We start from the raw sequence: 21,260 nt of genomic DNA on the forward strand, positions 1-21,260 counted from the left end.
TATATATACAATTGATTATAATGAAAATTTTGAATCAAAAGTTTACATAGTTTTTATAAAAAAATTAAAAAAATGTATGAAAGCGCATGGTATGAAAAATGAAAGTAATTGTACAAGCTAATTATTTATAAATTCAATTTATAATTTTGAATGTAATTTTAAAACTATTAAAAATAATTATCTATAATAATTCTTTCATCGAATTAAAATATTTTAAAATTCAAAATAATGGAAAATAAATAAATTTAACATTAGGTTTGCCGTTTAACTAGAGAAAAAAAAAATCAAACAAAAGTGTCAAACGTTTATCACCTTACATATTCAAAATAAAAGAAAACAGAAAATGAATTTGATAGATTCAATGGCTAGGAAAAATATGTGAGTGATAAAAAAAAGTAGTCATCTTCAGTTCTGTTAAAATCATTTGTGTAGTCTAGCCTGCAAGAACAAGATAAATAATGAGTCGAACATTCAACCATTTCATTTAGGAAATTTACAAAATGATACCGGTAAACAATGCTTACATAAAATGAGAATTTTCGACTTCAGAAATTGGAGGATCAAAGAAAATTCTCGGCCAGAACAAACACGTATTTCATCTGCACAAATTGGAAAATTATATTAGCTACAATTCATATACGTTGATATATGATTGATCGCGAGAATGAGAAATCACCTCCATATTGACACATCTCCCAAAATCTCAATACACAGAAAACAATTTTGCGACGAGAGCTGTTTTTCCATAGGGATTCAAAATGTACAGATTCTATGCCCCACGCTATGCAATTGATGTCGAGACCCATAAAAACCAGAATTAAGATGTCATTTTCCTTAATATCGAGAATACGGTAGTAAAGAGTTATATATGTATTAGTCTTTATTGTCTTAAATAATTTATATATTATGTTTGTGAATATTTTATCATGTTTATCACTGACATTAAACTCTCTGATTTTACTAATTTGTAACGGTCGTCGTTTACAAGTGCATTTAGATGGTGATCACTCAGAATTTTTTTAAGAATCTCTACTTAATTGCAAACAACCTATTGTCATCTGCGTTTTAAGATTTGTAAAGGTGATCCAAGTGCATGATATCTGGATTGCTACAACAGCCTTCAAATATAGTAAAGTTTTGATTCATCCTCCATTCCCCGAAGTTCACCGATTCAAGAAGTTTATTTTAGAGACTTAGACATAGAGCATTTTTTTCTGAAGGAATATTTATTAAATTTTATTTCGTTTACTATATAAAATACCTTTTTTCTATATTTGATTAATATTAATGGTATAATTTCATTTTATTATTGTAAATAAGTGTTGTTCATCTTAAAAAATGATATATACTGAAAGTTTAACAAGAAATATTATACAATTTAACTATTATCCATCAAATATAAAAATATTATACGACTTCTTAGATATAAAGTCCGCGCTTAGCGCGGGCAGTCACCTAGTAATTATTTATTAGTGAAGAAGAGTAAGACAGTGAAGAAGAGTAAGACGATTACTTCTTTCACTATTTTTTTTTTTAAACTGGAGTAATCCTAAGCTTCCTAGGCCCAGACTAATCTCCAGCAGCCCAGCAGCCGGGGTCTACACCAAGACATTCTCAAGTGCATCTGGTGGCCAAGTGGAGTAGAACCCAGGGCTGGGGGGCAAGCACATACTCAACTCTTTCCCAAACCACTGGGATACCACCACTTGGTTTCACTATTACATGCATCAAAAAGAAAAACTTCAAACTAAAAGAGAAACAAAACACATTTATTGATATTGAGTCGATTGAAGAGGAATTTCCATTAGTAGCAAATTTATTACCAACAATCAACAGACCCATCAAAATCCATAATCCAGCAATAGCACAAATTCTTTGGACTTTGCCGTTTATTTATTAGACATTTTCCATTTGGATAACTACCGCAAGACGCTTTGCACAATGCATCAGCATTTGGTTTAATTAGAACAAATGCTAGGTGGTACATTCTTGCTTGGATATTTTGAACAATAATGATTTCTACGGGCATGAGTTCCTCGATATGCAGGAGTTTTTCCACTAGCAGCATTTAGCATTCCTGATGCAGGAGTAAATATTGAGTATGATATATTTAAATCATTTGATTAAAATGTAATTGTTTTTATAATAGTATACATTTTCTTGTGTAATTTGCATTATAAGATATTTCTTCCCTTTTTCTTACATATCAAAAAGGTTAAAATTAATTAATGTTCCTATGAATAATAATAAACTTTTGTTTTAAGATACTAAAATTTATCAAATTAATTTTTTTTAAAATACAAGATAATAATAAATAACGCATTGATAAGATTTATATAATTACAATATAATTTACCTATCGAAATGAATAAACAAATCAGGAAAGAGCAAAAAATCTGACACCATTGACATTCTTAGACATTTTTTTGGCTTTTTTTGTTTAGATAGAATTAATGATTTCTATCTCTCTAAATATAATTATTCTATTTTTTTATAAAAATAATTTACTTCTATTCTTAGAAAAAGAAAATCACAAAAGTATCTGTAAAAAAATACATATAAAACACTAAAAAGGGAGGAAACATATGAATTTTATGACTTTGCATTTTTTATATTTTTACCTTTTTAATAACCAAAATTCTATCAGACACATAAATGTATTTTTCAGTTTTAGTTGGTTTTTGATACCTTAGACAATTCTGTATTATAAACATGGTGTTAGCAATAAAATCGAAGTCTAATCATCGATCCAACGACCCTAAACGAATTGTTGGATATGTATTAGTAAAAACATGTTTTTTCATATTTCTAAATTCACAATACTCTTTAACCAAAAAAGAGCTCTTAACAAAATAACTTCTAATTCTTCCCCTCTCCGACCAAAAAAAAATCACTTCTAATTTTTTTTGAAACCTGATAAAACAAAATCTATTTTATTATATAAAAATCATCATTACATGGGTTTAGATTGTTTAAGAAGTCAAAAGTTTGCACAAGTGATTTTATTCTAACATATTTTTTTTTTCTAAAAAAAAATAATGTTCTTATAAAATAGTTATACAAAATGTCAACGTAAACTTTACATTAAAATATTTTTCATTTTTTAATCAATAATATATATAACTTTTATTTTACCAAATTATATTTAAAAATACACTAATTATAAACACATATATTAAAGCTTGGTGACTTATATATTAAAATATAAACTACATATCGAAATGAACAAACAAATCAGGAAAAGAGCAATGGAGCCAACACCATTAACACTCTTGGATATTTTGCTTTGCCTTTCTTTTGTTTTTTTTTTTTGTTTTTTTTTTTTGTTTAAATGGAATTATTTATGTATGTAATTATTCTACTGTTGTATAGAAAGAGTTCAATTCTATTCTTAAAGAAAAAAAATCATTAGGTTATCTGTGAAAAATGCATATGCAACACTGAAAAAACAGGAAAATAGGAATTCCATGATTTTGTATCTTTCATATTTTTGCTTTTTCTAGTTACTGAAATTTCTATCAATCATAAATGTATTTCTCAGTTTCGTTTGTGTTTTTATTTTTTAATCAACTCTATGATAAAAATATAACTGATGTAGCAGTTACATTTATCAGAGTTTAACATATTTTTGGATATCTATACTATTTAAAGTGATAAATATTTTCATCATTGCATCCAAACATTTCTATTTTTTAACAAATCTGTTTTGGAAACTGTTTTAAAGTTAATCCAGTATGTTTTAGATAATATAAAAATATAAAAATAATAATTTCGAATTTCGGAATATATAATTTTAAATATAATATATTTAAAAAATACTTATAGTAGGACATTATTTTGATGAATAACTATTCTAATTACCAACAAGCCAATTTAGTGGAATATTACTAAACTGTTATAATTTAATTTATATTTAAAAATAGTTTCAAAATTTAAATTTAAAATTTAGATTGGTTTGAATTATCATAGTCAGTTGTTATTATATCTTACAAAAGAATAAATTAGATATTAATTTCATTTTCATTTAAATGTTTAAATTTAAATAATATTATTAAGATTATAAATAATATGTTATTGTATATTATTATTATTATTATTATTATTATTATTATTAATCAGTTTATTTTTAAAATGTTTAATAATAAATATTTTTGTCTGTTGTAGTATAATCGGGCGGGTTAATTTTATAATCGCAGTATTTTTGTATTAATATGAGCATCCTATAATTATGTATTTATAATCACAACTTAATACTAGAATTAACTATACAAAATTTAAAAATAAATATAAAAATATATGTATCTAGATATAAATAAATTATTTCTAAATATAAAAAAAAGATTTTTCACTTATTAACAAAATTATATATATATATATATATAAATAAATTATATATAAAACACAAAAAATACAAATAATATTTCGAAATTTGAAATAAAAAATAACATTCTTGTGCGGACGAATATATTAGAATCGAGTTTCAAGTAAATTCACCACCTATGATTCTTTGAACAGTCACATACCATAGCAAAAGACATGCCCATAAGAAGTGGCATTAGTCTTTAAACAAAACACACAATCAAATGCAAACCAAAATAATTGTGGCTTTAATGAAATTATTGTTTTACTTATATATAATACAGATTTCTGTCGAAATTGATGCTGGCTATGTGTCTTTCTCTTTTTTTTTTCCCCTAGATGGAATGATTTATGAATTTTATTTAATCATCTGATTATTATATAAAGATCTTTTTTTTTAAAGAAAGGAAAATCATGTAACTTATTCCGTAAAGAATGGTTATTATTTGCAGTCAAACCTCTAGTTTTGCTTGTCTTGTTTTTTTTTGTTTTGTCGTGTTTTGCTTATCTTATTATTAAAGGTAGTTTTTCTTTCAGAAAAAAACTTTAAAATTACAGTTATTTTTTTGTATTCTTTTTCATCGAAAAATCATGTATTTATCTACGATTAAATCAATACAAATCCAATTTCTTTAATACATTTCGATCGATTCAAAGACAAATCTGATTCATCGTTATAAATCCCTTCTCTAAAACTATATACAAATGAGTGTGGAATTTAGCAATCACAATACCCTTATCCTCATTCTTGGGCTTCAATTGGGCTTTACAACCCAAAAATTCTCATCCAATTTTAGTTTTTTTCAAATCTACTTTGCGACTCCAATTGTGAATTGTATGTAAACTTCTTCCGAGTGACATTAAGATACAATCGGAGCTGACATTGTTAGTGAACCAGAGTCAACGAAGAAGACGAGTAAAGAGGAAATGATTTTCTGTTATACATGTTCATGAACTTTGATTACAATTACTCTGTTTATATTTATATATATAGCAATGATAAGAAGAAGGTTCTTAGCAAAAACCAATAAATTTGCCCCTTTTTACATTTCAACTGGCCACACGTTGATTGTATGATGGTTTTTTTTATTCTCATTTTCTCGGTCAAGAGTTTAATGGGTAAGGTTAATTATAAAACATGCCAACGTGATACATTGATGATGTGAAGCAAGGACATGTGTCAATGGTAACGGAAAAAAGTTCTTTAATTTAAGGTTGCTCGAATAAGCAGCTAGGTTTGAGCAGAGAAGTGACGAAGAATGACGATAAGTAGTTTGCAAGTTGCAACACATATTCAAAAAAATATGTATAAGCAAAACAAAACCCTTGCATTCATCTACTAGTAATAGTAATAGTAATAGAATCAAACAGTGCTCCTCGTGCTCAACAAGTAGTAGTCCCCGACTGTCAAATGCAGATGCTCTCCTAGAACCACACTCACAACAGGCACCTTTTCAATGCACCCCACAGTTATCTGCTGCCATACAAACAACCCAACATACAGAAATCACAAAACCAAACAAAGAAAAAGTAAGTCAAAACAATCAATATACAGCAAGGGTAGTGTTGTTGTTATCAAGAGCTACAGATCAAGCAAGCATTCTTAGTTGGCACAAGTTAACACAAACCTTGCCATCTCCAGCTTGGAATTCTGTTTTCAAATTCGAATGATCCCTCGATAACAAGTACGTTTGTAGCTCCCTTGCATATTTCACATCTCCTGAAACCACCAATATAGATGCATTTTATTCGTTAAAACGAGAGAAAACCAATCAAACATTATTTGTTATGAGATTGATTGTTAGATTTATTCTCTCTCTCTCTCTCTCTCTCTCTCTCTCTCTCTCTCACTCACCTGAATACAAGGCAAGAATGGCCTCTTCATTGAACTTCAAAGCAGGTCTAGCCAAACTAATCTTAAAAGACACCTTTGAAACGTTTTGGAAACTCTCATCAGATATGATCACCTGCAAAATTAACAGACACCACCATCAATACACATCAAGGTTTCCTGACTAGGGTGAAAACCAAACTAAGCAAATGTGGGTGCAAGGAAATGGAGCGTTGACGACTTACTGCATGAGATGGCATCATAGTGGACGGAAGCAAAGAGGAACCGATTGTATCCCTAATGTATTGTTCCTGCCCACACAAAGATGAACGATAAGATTTTCTCTTGAAAGCAATGCACTTGACAAGAATGTGGGGTTTTCAAAGATATCACACATCGGATAGATAGATACAAGGAGAGCATATCAAAGCGTTATTATAAGACCTAAGTTACTAGATTCATAAATTATCTAGTAATTGGCATCCACACACGGACAATGAAACATGCAGTCAGTTGAAGTAGAGCTTAAGTTAAGCAACAAGTGAGAAACAAAACTAACGCAGTTACCTGAGAGTTTACAACTTGTAGCAAAGCAGATTCATCCCTGTCCAATGATTCAATGTACACTTCCACAAAGTCTGTTGGTTCCAGACCTGACTTCTTCCGTAGTTTCTGGATCCTATTGACAATCTATATAACACAGGGAAAGAAAGCTCATGAGCACAACATTGGAATAAAAGTTTGCTTGATCTGTAAATAAAATGTTTAGATACAGAAAAGGGAACCTCAAGGACTTGTGTAATACTACTGTGCATAATTAACTTTTTACCTCGCGAGCAACACCTGCTTCGTACAACGATTCATCTGCTCGTAGATCCAGAATCACCAAAACATCACCTGCATCATGAACGAAACCGAATATCATATGCATCCTTAACAGTAGAGCACAAGATTCACATAAATTGACAATAGACAAGGTAATCAATTAATATTTGTACCATCTCCATTTGCATCAATCTCTTCATCTTTCAAACCGTCTGGGCGTTTGAAAACCCTGACAATCTGAACAACACATGAAAGAAATGTGTCAGAATGTAGCTCTTTACAGCATATACTTCATATATCTCACAAGAAAGAAAAAAAGCATAGCAAGAGGTACCTTGATATCTGTTAGCTCCAGCTTGTGTTCAGCAATAGTAACGTTCCCAGCCTCTTCAAATCTTAAGATATCTTGCTGAGGCATTTCTTTAACTTTCTTTGCAACAAGCCCCATTGACTTTCCAAGTCGCTTTCCCAATACACTGAAGGAATGAACAAGTCAAAATGCACTCTACATTTCTTTTGGAAAGGCTTAAGCACATTGGGCGCAAGGGTTAAAAGCAAAACGAAGTAACAACTTCACCAACCTGAAATCTGGTTCTGCTTTTAGAGACGCGTATTTCAGAGTATCATTGCATGGGACAAGAGATCTTACATTAAGTTCTTCCAAGACATACTGCAATGCAAAATAAAATTGGATCAACTCAAACAATGTAAATAGAAAAAAATAGTTGATCCGCAAAGCCTAGCATGCACTCAGGACTCGTGGAGTATGTATTCTCTTCCACTTAGCTGTAGAGACATGTTTTACTGATTTCAAGCGGTCATCAGTAACAACCTCAAAAAATTTCTTACAGATGATAATATCTATATATAACTAAAAAACTTCAAGGAGATGAACTACTGTTCTTGTAATACCACAGACCTCTCTCAGTTTTCCAGTTATATCATTCAAGAATTCTGCATCTGGATGAACTACAACCATTTCCCTGATACGACACGGATAAGCATGTATTAACTTTCTCTTTTCAGTTTTAGGATAACAAAACAGATGATGCACGTCAGTAAACTGATCAAAGGATAACGCTCACTTTAGAGGAGTTTTCAAGGGTAGCTTGTGACGCTCCCGAATGTTCCGAGCAAGATCGATGATTGTCATCATTCTTGTGACACTTTGTTCAATCCTCTCCCCTCTCTGTTTATATACAAGAAGAAATATAGATAGGCAAAACTTCTGACAAATTATTTTTTGTCCCTTGATATAAAGATATGGATTTGAGTATTACCGTTCCTTCCTCTTGTGGGAAACTGCAGTAATGAATGCTTTCCTCAGAACCTTCACATGCTTTCCGCAGATTCTGGTATAAAGTCTCAGTGAAGAAAGGTGTAAAAGGGGTCATCACTTTGCAAGAAGTAAGGAGCACCTGAAGATCCAGACACAATTATTAGTTATAACAAGTGCTCGTAATGGTGACCATGCAAACAAAAGCATTCCCACAACTATTTATTTTACATTGTATAGAGTTGAAAGAGCAGTGTGACAATCATCTTCTCCTGTACGGCCTTTTAACCTCTTCCGGTTGAATCTAACATATATGTTAGTGAGATTGTCGAGGAACTTCAAGAGATAAGGAACCACCTGAAAGGAAGAAAAACAAAGATGTAAATACCACAATAGAGCAATATTGTCTTCTAATACAGACACCACAATATCATGCTGAAAATGACATTTCGAAAGCATACAGTGTAAAGCCGATATCCATCCATCTCCTGGCGGACAAAATGGACAAGACTCTGCGTAGCTGACTGAATCCACTGATCGAGAACGTTTGATGATTGTAAAGTTGCCAGATCAATAGGGACAAAGGGCTTACAACCTTCAATCTCAAGTCTCTTTGCATTCTGAACAAGGAACCGGTATGCATTGTACCATGGAAGGAATACATCTTTGACCTAGTGAATCCCAATGCAGGACCAGAATAATTCAGAAAACACTTCTCAACTAAGCAGCAATAAAATCAGCCAAGATCACTCACAACACCAAGTACTCCTTCTTTTTTAAAGCGTAGTGGCTCAGCACGTACAACCGGAGAATTTATCAGGTACAGCCGCACAGCATCCTGTCAAGGTTCACATAAAGTCACTAAATGATGACGTACACAGCTGCCAAGATTTTCATAGCTATAGAAAATATAAGTAAAATAAAAAGCTGAAAACGCAGCTTAAGAGCATATTATAGAGAAACTTACAGCACCATACTCATCTATGACTTCCATAGGTGGTGGATAATTCCGTAATTTTTTACTCATCTTTTTTCCATCCTCAGCAAGCACAAGACCATTGCAAATTAAATTTCTAAACGCTGGTTTTTTGAATAATGCAGTAGACAGCACCATAAGAGTATAAAACCTATATATACCCAAACCAAAAGTTTAGATATTATTAACTGCCTACTTAGCCAAAACAAAAAAAAATGATTTTTTCAATACACTTTTGAATCAGAAAATAAATTATACTAATGACACCTTCCATTAGCCTCGACTCATTACTTAAGTTAAGCACAATCATTGTGGATAGTTTAAACCCAGATCATCCAATATAGTACAGGGAGGGAGCAAACCCAGAAATATAGCAAGAGATAATTATTCAGAAGAGCTCAAAAGATGTCTCAATATAGAATTCACTTCACGAAAAACAAATGAGAACAGAAGTGATGTGGGTTTTTAGCATCTATATTGGGTTGCAATTCTCTTAACACAAATTAAGATTTGCAATACTAGAAGGTCAAAGGCTAAATTCCCTTCTCAAAGACCATAATAGAAAGGAAAAACCATTTTTGTGTGTTCTCCATTTAACCACTATATATCGATAAAACAATTTAAATATGGAAATTTAATATACCATCCACGAGTTTGATCAAGCCCTTCAGCCACAAAATGACCAGGGAAATTCTTCTCAAAAAGCTCCTTGTTTTCAAAAGGATAATGGATGTACGCATAAGGCATTGACCCACTCTCAAACCAACAATCAAAAACCTGAAAAGATAATATAAGCATAAGTCTGGTTTAACACCCCAAACAATCGCGGACTATAGACTCAATGAAAGAGAATTGGATCCATCTTACGTCTTCTACACGACGGAGCACACCAAACTCATGCCCACGACTAGATGGGATTGTAATTTGATCAATATGGTGACGATGTAGATCAAAGACCTGCACCATATATCATCAGAAAAAACAAAATGAGCTTCAGTCATTTTGACATCTAAAACGCTCCAGTGAAGAAATGAACAATTTCCTATAAGATGTCATAAACTTTAAGAGAACATAATAAGCAGACTTCTAGAAACATTCTGAAGATATCGAACAAAAAATTGAGTTATCCAACAGTAGAAGAAGTAGCAAAGATCCACCACAACAATTATTAAGAAACGAGATCGTGACATTAGACTCTCCCAAAGCATCAATCAGCTACCTGCTGATATATTGCTGTTTATTTTTTAAAGCAAGCTATCTTCCAAAAATGCATGACAAGAAATTGCAGCAGAATGTGAGCCGAACAAAACAAACAAATGCAAATGACAAAAGAAGAGACCTTAACACCAGAGAGCTTTTCAAGCTTCTCAACGGAGTCCATGACAATAACTTCCTCCCCATCATCACTGATCCATATCGGAAGAGGTGTGCCCCAAAATCTACTTCGGCTGACTGCCCAATCCCTTGCATTTTCAAGCCAGTTGTGAAAACGTTTATCCTGAGTTGTAGGTCAATCAAGAAGAAGGTTAGAATAATTTAATTCATATCACCCACTAAAACAACTAAACTTGTGATATATACAGAGTATCAATCCATTCTTCCGCTGACCTTCACGTAATCAGGTACCCAGTACGTCTGTTTATTGTTTTCTAACAACTGTTCCTTCAACTGCTCCACACGCACAAACCTAACAGGTCAAGCACGAACAAATTTCAGAGTCCTAACCACGCATAAAAATGAAAGAAGAAGCTTCATATCATCTTTGCTAATTTCTACGTGTCATATTGGTCAGATGTTCACTACATACGGAATCTAAAATAAGGAAAGTGAAAACATGGGGAATCAAAATATCCTACACAGTTTGGTAATTAACTTTTAACTACCAAAAAAATATACAGAATAGCATACAGAGCTTCAGAAAGAGACTGCCAGAAAATCAACTGAAAATCATTACAAACGCCTACATCTCTTAAGCCAAACTCAACAAATGGACCAGCGAGACAGACTCGAACTAGCACTGAATGATGCAACAACTAAGACCTTAGCTAAAGCTCATATGAAGCAAGAAGCATACCAACTGGGAACAGCTCTATATATGAGCGGTGTGTCTGATCGCCAGCAAAATGGATATGAGTGAGTAAAGGTCCCCGATTTGACAAGCCTGCCTTTGGCCTGAAATAATAAGAAATATTATTTAAAACAAAACAAAGAGTTACCTAAAATAAAATAACCCAATGGTCCAAAATGCATTTAGATCCTCTTAAGAGACTTGGTAAATCATAGAGACCTATTACAAATATTAGGCATCAGTAATCACCTTCACGGCTTCAATTATATCCTTGTCTGCATCTTTGACATAACGGCCACTGAAGTGGGTTATTCTCTCAGTAAACAACCCATCGTCATCAACAGCCACAACTAGATTCTCACCCTGCAAGAACGTATTAAAACATCTAGAACATTAACCATAATGAAATAAAGAGTTATATCAGTAGAAAAGACAAGCATGGGTTCTTCAAGATACTGTATGCCCTCTAATCAAGAGAGAAATAAACTACAAATGAGGATATCCTCCTAAACAATAGATCATTCATAGAGATATCCACAGGAACTACCAAACCAAAATCAAAGATCAACAGAAACTTTTCTAGTCATGTCTGACGTGAAGGGGTTGAATAATGTAGTCAAATCTAACCTTTTTAATGATCTTGTTCTCAAGACAAACACGGTAATCGTCTTCACCGAAGGCAGGAGCACAGTGGACAATACCAGTACCACTATCATCAGTGACATAATCATCTGCTACTACTCGAAAGGCCTCACTTGAGAAATCGCTAAAGTAATCAAACAAAGGTTCATACTTCTTCCCAACCAGAGAAGCTCCATTGAATTTCTCCAAAACCTCATAAGAATCAGCTGAGCTTTCAGGTTTGGCACCACCTTTGGCTTTAGGATTGGCTTTCTTGGCATCAGCATTGGCTAAGTTGGCCTTGGGCTTATCAGTGGGAAGGGATGATAACCGAGACTCAGCAACCACGTACACTTTCCCATTGTTCTTGTTACGAACCTTCAAATAGACAAACTTTGCATTGACACACAAAGCAAGATTGCTTGGAAGAGTCCAGGGAGTAGTAGTCCATGCCACAAAAGCAGCATTATCTTGATCGCCAATAACTGGGAATGTCATCATGATTTCTGGATCTGGAACGTCCTTGTAGTTCTGACCCGCTTCGAAATTAGATAGAGGTGTCTTACAACCAGTACTATAAGGCATAACCTGCAAAAAAAACAAAACGAAAACCAGGATCAAACATGATAGAAGAAAGAAAAACAATTGGATTCACCAGATTTCAATCAAAACCACATAATAATAATAAAAAAAAGAGCAGGAAAGCGAGACCTTGAAGCCTCTGTAGACGAGATTCTTGTCAAAAAGCTGAGCAAAAACCCACCAAACGCTTTCCATAAACGGCAGATCCATCGTCTTGTAGTCATTAGTGAAGTCAATCCAGCGCCCAGTCCTAGTAATAACCTTCTCCCACTCCTCAACATAGCGCGTCACAATACTCCTACACTCCTCGTTATACTTATCAATGCCCATCTCAAGCACTTGTTCTCTCTTCTTAATATTCAGCTTCCGATCAATCTCGTTCTCGACAGGGAGACCATGACAGTCCCAGCCGAAGCGACGCGTGACGTGGTGACCAGTCATGGTCTGGTACCGTGTGACGATGTCCTTGATCGTGCCGGCGAGGATGTGTCCGTAGTGAGGAAGACCGGTGGCGAAAGGAGGCCCGTCGTAGAAGATATATTCCGGGAGATTCTCAGTTCGTTTGAGCTGCGTCTTGAAGGCATCGATTCGAGTCCAGAACGAGAGGACATTCTCTTCCTGGCGAGGAAACGAGAATTCCTTTCCTTCACAGACTTCTTCCATAGCGAGGAAAGTGACGACTCCCACAAGAAATTAGGGTTTAGCTACGTTACAGCGACTTGCTCTACGGAGAAAAAATTAGAGATAGAAAACGGCGGAGAGAGAGAGTGAGAGAGAGAGACAGAGAGCTTTCTTTTCTTTTTTCTTCGTCTAAATTTTTTTTAACTAAACGGGCCGTAATTGAGCTTCTCTTTTATGCAAGTAAAGCCCATAACTGTGGCTCCACTTTGTGGTTTCAAATATATATTTTTTGCTTGATTTTTGGGATATTCATTCTCATTTTTGAACTAACTTATCACAAACCAAAGGGCTCGAGCCTCGACCAAACCATATACTGTAATTGTTTTGCAAATAAAGATGGATTACGAACTAAAAGAAGTCCTAAACTCTATAGCTAACCAAACCTGATCAAATTCGATATTATTTTGACTTTGAAAACTCGCAATGCTATTTTCTAATTTTTAGCCCCTCAAAACTTTCCTTTTTTTGATTTTGGTCAACTATTATACGGGCAAAAATACATGTATCAGAAGTACCCACAAAAAAAGAGCGTCTATGTATTTATCATATATATATATACTACATGTCTAGGGGATGTAAAAATATCTAATCAACAACTTGACTACTAAACAACTTGAACTTATTAGCATCAAGAACAAGTTTCCTAACAGAGGAGAAAGCTCCCATGAGTCCCGCACAAGTGAAGACAACCATTATGGTCATGTTTATCCAATACGTGAAGCTCCGTTTCGTGGGCTTATACGTCATGTTGTATAGAAGCATTGGCAGCACGAAATCGAGTGGGATAAACCCAAACGCTCCCACCACCGCATTTATATCCCCAAAGAACGGTAGCATCGCTGCCATGAACCCGCAAAACGCCATATATAGCGTTCTTAGTATCAAACGCGGCACGAGGTTGCGTCTTGAGAATATCCCTTTTGTTGTATCCGCCGATTTCTTCTCCATTATCTCATACGCAACTTGAGAATACACCTATAAGATATAACGTCGTCAATATTGGTTATAAATTAAACACTTATATAAAACTTTTCAGATCGGATAACTTGCTAAGACGTGTTGTCTTGCTTGCTCTCCAAGTAAGTAACCTTGAATACGATCACTAGCTTAACTAACTTACGAGGCCAATGGCGAAGAGCTGAAGTAGAACAAAGATGACCGCTAGTCCAATGACCACGATAGGGGCCAGAGTCGGTCCTTGGTCAGGCATCAGGTTCTTAAGAATGTTAGAGCTCGAGTTTCTACCAAATACCCAATACCCCGAAATTGCAGCCGAGTAAAACGTGAAGAAGATCACACTATAACACAACAATAGTCCTTTCAACATCTTCCCTGTGGCTGGTGGAGCAAGAGTGGCCTGCATTATCATGCACATAATTAAATGATGTAAATCTCAAGCTCATCCTAATTAATTAAAACACAACAATGCTTGCTTGCTTGCTTGAAAATGATTGATTTTCCAATTACGCATATATATTTCACCTGTATTTCAGGGAGAATTCCGTTTCCGAAAATAGCGGCTATGATCGAAATGGAAGTGAAGGCACTAAATACTCTCCCTGAATCCGAAGTCTCTAGAGCATAGTCGCGTTTAGGAGCGTTTTTAGACAAACCTGCATGCGTAAAACAAAAACAATGCAAATTAGTTTTTAGAGTTTGCTGTTTCGTGAAGTGTCTAAATGTAAATAACCATCGTACCTACCTAGGTTGATACAAGCCCCAACAACCAGGAAAGTGTAGCCTAAGCTGAGAAGGAGAGACGCAAAGTTAATGTGCCTAAGAGAGTGAAAACTTGGGAGCTGTGACAGAACAATCATCACAGCTGTCACCATAGCAATGAACTCGTAGAGCTTCAAGGTTCCTTGTGGGAAAAGGCTCGAGTACATTATCTGTATAACCAAAAAAAAAAAACAGAGGAAGATGGTTAATTAACATCTGAACCGTACAGATATCATTAGTACCTTGTTTGGCAAGTAATTAAAGTTTATTTCTTACATCAAGGCATTGGCCTGCGAGTAGAATGGCGCCAATACCGATTCCAGTGTTGATAGCTGTTTGAATGAAGATGACAACATAGAACATCCATCCTGATCCTGCACACCACATTGCAATAACCGGTTTGAAATTCAGAATTAACCGAACAAATCAGCTACAATTAATATCCCGAAAAAACTCCAAATCTTCCCATTGCAAGGCCAAGGTGTGTTTGTGTGTGTGAGAGAGAGAGTATAAGAAGAACCCATCAAAATCTTTCTAGTGAACAATTATCGAAACAGACAAACCGAACCGAAACAAAACCAAATTAATTGCAATTGGACAAAACCTAATAAAATTCAATTTCTTTTTGTTGACTTTATAATAAATCCAATACTTAAATCGGCATAATATTGTAGTTTAACCTGATACTTATTTTAAACCTTAAGCCAAATCCAACTACAAGTTTTCTTCTCTTAATTAACTCACACCAAAGTCGTTGGTTCATTATTATATCGGTAAGAAGAACTCGCGGAACCCAAGAACCGGAAAACCCAAACTTTTCTGAGCTAAACCGATCTCTCTATATAATAAGCCGAAGAAATTATACCCGAAATCAGAAACCGGTTTGTAAACCATCACTTCAATACTACCAAAACCGGAAACGGAATCTAATAAGGTCAAAGTATATATATCCACACTGAAACTCGATCCAACGTTTTCGGATTTAACCAAAAAAAGAAAAAAAAAAAAAGAGAAAGATATTGCTTTTGCAGTTGCAGAGATTTAATAAATTCTGAGAATGATTGGGACGTACCGAGAACGTCGGCGGCGAGTTCCCGGAAACGGATGTGACGGCGACCGGATTTTTCACAGTGATCGAGAACCTTGGACATGAGGAAGTAAGCGTAGAAAGTGACGAGACCCATCGTCGTCAAGCAAACGAACCCTAACCACCATCCCAACCCTCTGAATGCGTACGGTAATGTCAATATCGTTGGTCCCACTATCGCCGTCGTCAGATGAAATCCGGCGTGCCACCACTCGCCTGAAATTAATTATGAAGAATCTCGATCAGAAACAATATAATCATTCGATTTTGTTTTTAATTGGGGGAAAATTAAGTTAAATTACCTTTTGATTGGAGGACGAAGAGAGCTCCGGCGTCGAAATCGAGCCGGGTTGAAGGAAACAGGTCGGATCTTGGAGGATCCGCCATTGACGAGGAGAGGATTTGTTTTTTTTTTTAAAGGTGAAAGAAAAAGAGTGGTGGGAGTTAAGAAAGTGAATCTTTGGAATGATTATGATGAAGAAGAAGAAGAGCAACGTGGTGCATGTTAGCTGGTGGTAGTTTATATCTGCTAACATGTGTTATATTTCGTTGGTTTGGTTGTTTTAAAAAGGAAAAAAGAAACAACCTGTCACAGTGGGGAAATAAGTCATAATATGCATTTCCCTCTTTATTCGGGATCTGATTAAAGAATATTTTCCCGTGTACGTACTTAATACTTATCTCTCTTTTTATTTTATTTTGAATTTCTCATTCCTTCTTTTCTTTTCATCATACTTCACACTTTGTATTTGTATTCTTTTTAGGAAAGAGATATAGAGTTTGATGAATATAATAGATTCACCCATTAAACCTAGTTGTTATGTCATCCAGTTGTGGAAATTAAAAATTCTAATCTTATCATAAATATGTATATATATATATATATATTATCCAAAACACTACAAGAAAACAATCGTTTTCCAACGGTCCATTACGACGGTTTTTAAATCGTCGCAAATTTACAACGATTTTACGACGATCTAACGTCTAATTTAAAAACCGTCGTAAAACCGTCATATTAAAAATTTGTCGTAAACTCGACGTACAATTTACGACGAATTACGACGATTATACATCGATAACGAGAGATTTGCTAGTAAATGTAAAACCGTCGTAAATTCGTCGCAAAATTACGACGAATATACGACGACTACATTTCGATGTACATATTACGACGATTTTACGTCAAAAAAGGAGTTAGGTGAAAAACATTTAAAACATGTTTACCTAACAATTGTAGATGAAAAATTTTATCGCAAAATCGTCGTAAACTCGTCGTAATATTATTGTTGAATGTAAAACCGTCGTAAAAAGTCGTCGTAAAAGCGTTAAAAAGCCCGAAATTTTCCTATAATAGATCTTCATTCCTTCATTCAATCACAACACATCATCATTCAAACATAAGAGCATCTTCATCTTGGAGACCCATTGTAGGTCTCTTAAATTTTAGTATAGTGTTGTAAATCCTTATATATTGGGTTGTCCATTGCCGGAAACCCGAATTAAGAGTTATATTACTTTGAAAAAAAGAAGTAATAATATTATAAGGTTAATTTACTCTATTCACGTGGCTAGACGTGACACAAGAGACCATCTCCTTTATTGTCTAATCAATAAAAAGAGATAGTATTGTGAGTTTATTTTCAAGATGTCTATATACGAGCTAAGAAGTTGGATGTATATGCGTAAAGATTCAGATGGGGCGTTGACAGAAGAGTTCAAGAACGGGTTAGAAATATTTATGTATCACGCTACAAATATGGAGAGAACGAAAGATAGTGGGAAGATGTTTTGTCCTTGTTTGAAATGCAAGAATACGAGGTATACACTAACCAAAACCGTGTGGACGCATTTATTAAATAGAGGGTTTATGCCCCAATATTTTGTTTGGTATCTACATGGAGAAGGATATGGCAGTGATACTGGAAATGCTGGTAGTAGTAGTAATTATCAAAGTCATGTTGATATTGATGAATCGAATTATGGTCATCAGCCTAATCAGTATCAATATGACCAAAGTGTAGATCATGATAGGATGCACGAAATGGTGACTGATGCATTTCATGAAACGCATACGGGTAATGCTGTTGAGGAACCTAATGTAGATGCCAAACGATTTTATGATTTGTTAGACAATGCTAATCAGCCAATCTACGAAGGATGTAGAGAAGGCTTGTCTAAATTGTCGTTGGCAGCTAGGATGATGTCAATTAAAACAGATCATAACCTGGCTGAGGTTTGCATGGATGATTGGGCTGATCTTCTGAAGGAGTATCTACCGAAGGATAACTTGGCAGCGGGAACATACTATGAAATTCAGAAGTTGATTTTTAGTCTTGGTCTACCTTCTGAGATGATAGATGTATGTGTTGACAATTGTATGATTTTTTGGAAAGATGATGATCAGCTGGAGGAATGTCGATTTTGCCAAAAACCAAGATACAGGCCGCAAACTGGTGGGCGTAAAAGGATATCGTACCAACGTATGTGGTATCTCCCTATAACTGATAGGTTAAAACGGCTTTATCAATCTGAAAGGACAGCTGCATCAATGAGATGGCATGCGGAACATACACAAGTAGATGGAGAAGTTGTTCATCCATCAGATGCAAAGGCATGGAAACACTTCAATATGGTATACCCAGATTTTGCTAAGTTCAAACGGAATGTCTATCTTGGTCTGTGCACTGATGGTTTTAGTCCATTTGGTATGTCTGGTAGACAATATTCATTATGGCCAGTAATCCTAACTCTTTATAACCTTCCTCCAGATTTGTGCATGCAAAAGGAATTTCTTTTCCTAAGTATTTTGGTTCCAGGTCCAAATCATCCGAAGCGAGCTCTCGATGTATTTCTTCAGCCACTCATACATGAGTTGAATCAGTTATGATATACTGGCGTTCGTACATATGACTGTTCTACGAGGAAAAATTTTACTATGCGGGCTGTGCTAATGTGGACAATAAGCGATTTCCCCGCTTATGGTATGCTATCAGGATGGACTACACATGGGAGGCTATCTTGTCCTTATTGTCTTCATCGAACTGATGTGTTTCAGCTAAAACATGGTAGAAAAACTTGTTGGTTTGATTGTCACCAGAGGTTTTTACCGAATAACCATCCATATCGGAGGAACAAAATGTTATTTATGAAGAACAAAAGTGTACATGTCCCTCCACCCGTTAATTTAACAGGAGCTGATATACAGGCGCAAATCGATCATTGGAGGGCAGAAGAAACAGTAACTCGTGGGGGAAACTGGCACACTCTTGCAAATATGCCTGAAGGTTATGGAGTTCATCATAATTGGCACAAGAAAAAGTATCTTTTGGCAACTACCTTATTGGAAAGATCATCTGCTCAGACACAATCTTGATGTCATTCACATTGAAAAAAACTTTTTTGATAACATCATGCATACAGTTATGAACGTAGCGGGAAGAACAAAAGACAATGGTAAGTCAAGATTGGACTTGCCTGATTTATGCAACAGAAGTGAGTTGCATCTACTGAGAAACGGGAAAGCACCAGTTCCTGTATTTCGGTTGAGTACAGATCAAAAGTCAGCATTGTTCAGATGGGTTTCTTCTGACGTTAAATTTCTTGATGGGTATGTCTCTAATCTTTCCAAATCTGTTGAGAAGGGGGTATTTGCTGGGATGAAAAGCCATGACTGCCATGTGTTTATGCAACGATTATTTCCATTTGCATTTGCTGAACTCTTGCCCAAAAACGTCCATGAAGCTATTGGAGGCATTGGTGTTTTTTGGTAAATTTAAATAAATATTTGAATAATTAGTAACTAATTTTTTAAAATTTTGTAGGTTCTGTCCATATGGCTTCTCGGGCTAAGAGATTTCACTACCAACAGCTCGTCGATTCTGACGGTACGACCCCGTCTACCTCGGCGACCGGATCAGCCATCCCGGAGTCCTCGGGAACACAACGGACGGTTTCCCAACCGGTCATTGTTCCGCAGCCGGCACCGCCTCCACCACCACCAGCCGAACCAGCGGCTCCCGCACAGGCCGATCCTGAGGCTGATCTGATCTCGCCTGTACCGTATGCCCAGTTTACAGTACAGGATCTTCTGGCGCAAGCCGGTCGTGAGACCATGAACAAACTCGACCCGGATCGAGCCCCGGGTACCTTTTGGTACGTAATTTTTTTCCTACAATATTTTTAAATTAATTAATATTTATTCTTATATATTTGATATTAATTTACTTTTTCTCTTTCCATTTGACTAGGTTTACGACCAACAATGCAGTCGGTCGTAACGTTGCGGATATCATCAAGGGGTTTTTCGTACAACCCCATACCAGCTGGAAGAAGCTGAATCAGGCCACACTTGACACTTGGTTCAAGTGTTTTGCGGTAAGTAATTTACCATTTCGTTTAATTGTAATTTTAAATTTTAACTTTTTACAATAATTACTAACTTCTTTTTTTTTCCTAGCAAAACTGGCATTGGGAAACATCCGCACACGGACGTGTGGAGACGGTCTTCAAGGAGAAGGTCAAATTCCGCCTCAACAACACTGTTTCCGACTGGAAACGGAAGTGGGAGGTTGACGGCGACAAGGCCAAACCGGCGCCTATGGCCAATACCATCTGGCGGGGCCTTGTCCAGTACTGGTTGGATCCGCACAACCAGACTACGGCCGCCAAGTGTTCCGGATCTAGGTAAGTAGTTAAATTCAATAATATTAACATTATTTTTTTCTTATAATAGATTCTAATGAAAATATTTTTCAGGAACGCTACTGACGATGCGGGAAATCGGAAGAACGTCCCACACACTTCCGGCCAGATTCCTTTTGCCGGAAGACGGCTTATGATGGTAAGTAAATTTAAATTACTAATTTTTTTGTTTTCAAATAATTAACTCTTATTTCTCGATACTAATTAATTTTTTCATCTTGATTTTGTAGGTCGAAGATAACGGAGAACTTCCTCCGATGACGAAGGTTTTCGCCGAGACGCATAAGAAGCGTAACGGCGAATTCACGGATCCTCGGGCGGAGGAGATCTACAACGCCGCCTGTGCGGCGATCGAGGAGCGACAGACGCAGTTGACTCAGCAGGCGCGTCAAACGTCTCCCGGAGGTAGCTCGGTCCAATCGACCCCGGCGCTGACGGTGGCGGAGATGGACCAGATCTTCGAAGAGGTAAATTTAATTACTATATTTAATTAATGTAACTTTAGTTTTAAATTAAATTTCTAACCATAAT

The 21,260-nt window shown here is 35.4% G+C and overlaps 2 protein-coding genes across 3 annotated transcripts; both read right to left on the reverse strand.

Moving 5' to 3' along the window:
- Positions 1 to 5,543: 5,543 nt before the first annotated feature.
- LOC18022859 (isoleucine--tRNA ligase, cytoplasmic) lies at positions 5,544 to 13,201 on the reverse strand. Of its 2 annotated transcripts, none has more exons than XM_006405241.2 (24): positions 12,668 to 13,201; positions 11,963 to 12,544; positions 11,585 to 11,698; positions 11,342 to 11,439; positions 10,876 to 10,954; positions 10,607 to 10,765; positions 10,135 to 10,224; positions 9,911 to 10,044; positions 9,259 to 9,418; positions 9,046 to 9,129; positions 8,753 to 8,962; positions 8,523 to 8,648; positions 8,296 to 8,433; positions 8,101 to 8,204; positions 7,935 to 7,998; positions 7,597 to 7,685; positions 7,350 to 7,491; positions 7,189 to 7,252; positions 7,020 to 7,087; positions 6,758 to 6,880; positions 6,436 to 6,501; positions 6,215 to 6,326; positions 5,988 to 6,079; positions 5,544 to 5,833 (listed from the first exon to the last, which is right to left on the reverse strand). In XM_006405241.2, exons 1-24 carry the CDS (start codon positions 13,199 to 13,201, stop codon positions 5,723 to 5,725), a joined length of 3,543 nt encoding a protein of 1,180 aa, XP_006405304.1. In that variant the 3' UTR covers positions 5,544 to 5,722. The 2 variants fall into 2 exon arrangements, with proteins under 2 accessions (XP_006405304.1, XP_006405305.1); XM_006405242.2 differs by having other exon boundaries at positions 5,544 to 5,836.
- Positions 13,202 to 13,695: 494 nt separating this feature from the next.
- On the reverse strand, positions 13,696 to 16,465 carry LOC18022860 (probable GABA transporter 2). The gene is made up of 7 exons (XM_006405243.2): positions 16,328 to 16,465; positions 16,011 to 16,241; positions 15,215 to 15,312; positions 14,922 to 15,108; positions 14,702 to 14,832; positions 14,340 to 14,576; positions 13,696 to 14,194 (listed from the first exon to the last, which is right to left on the reverse strand). Exons 1-7 carry the CDS (start codon positions 16,410 to 16,412, stop codon positions 13,805 to 13,807), a joined length of 1,359 nt encoding a protein of 452 aa, XP_006405306.1. The 5' UTR covers positions 16,413 to 16,465; the 3' UTR covers positions 13,696 to 13,804.
- Between the last annotated feature and the right edge of the window lie 4,795 nt (positions 16,466 to 21,260).

Source organism: Eutrema salsugineum, unplaced genomic scaffold (assembly GCF_000478725.1).
Source record: "Eutrema salsugineum unplaced genomic scaffold, Eutsalg1_0 scaffold_14, whole genome shotgun sequence".
Lineage (NCBI taxonomy): Eukaryota > Viridiplantae > Streptophyta > Magnoliopsida > Brassicales > Brassicaceae > Eutrema > Eutrema salsugineum.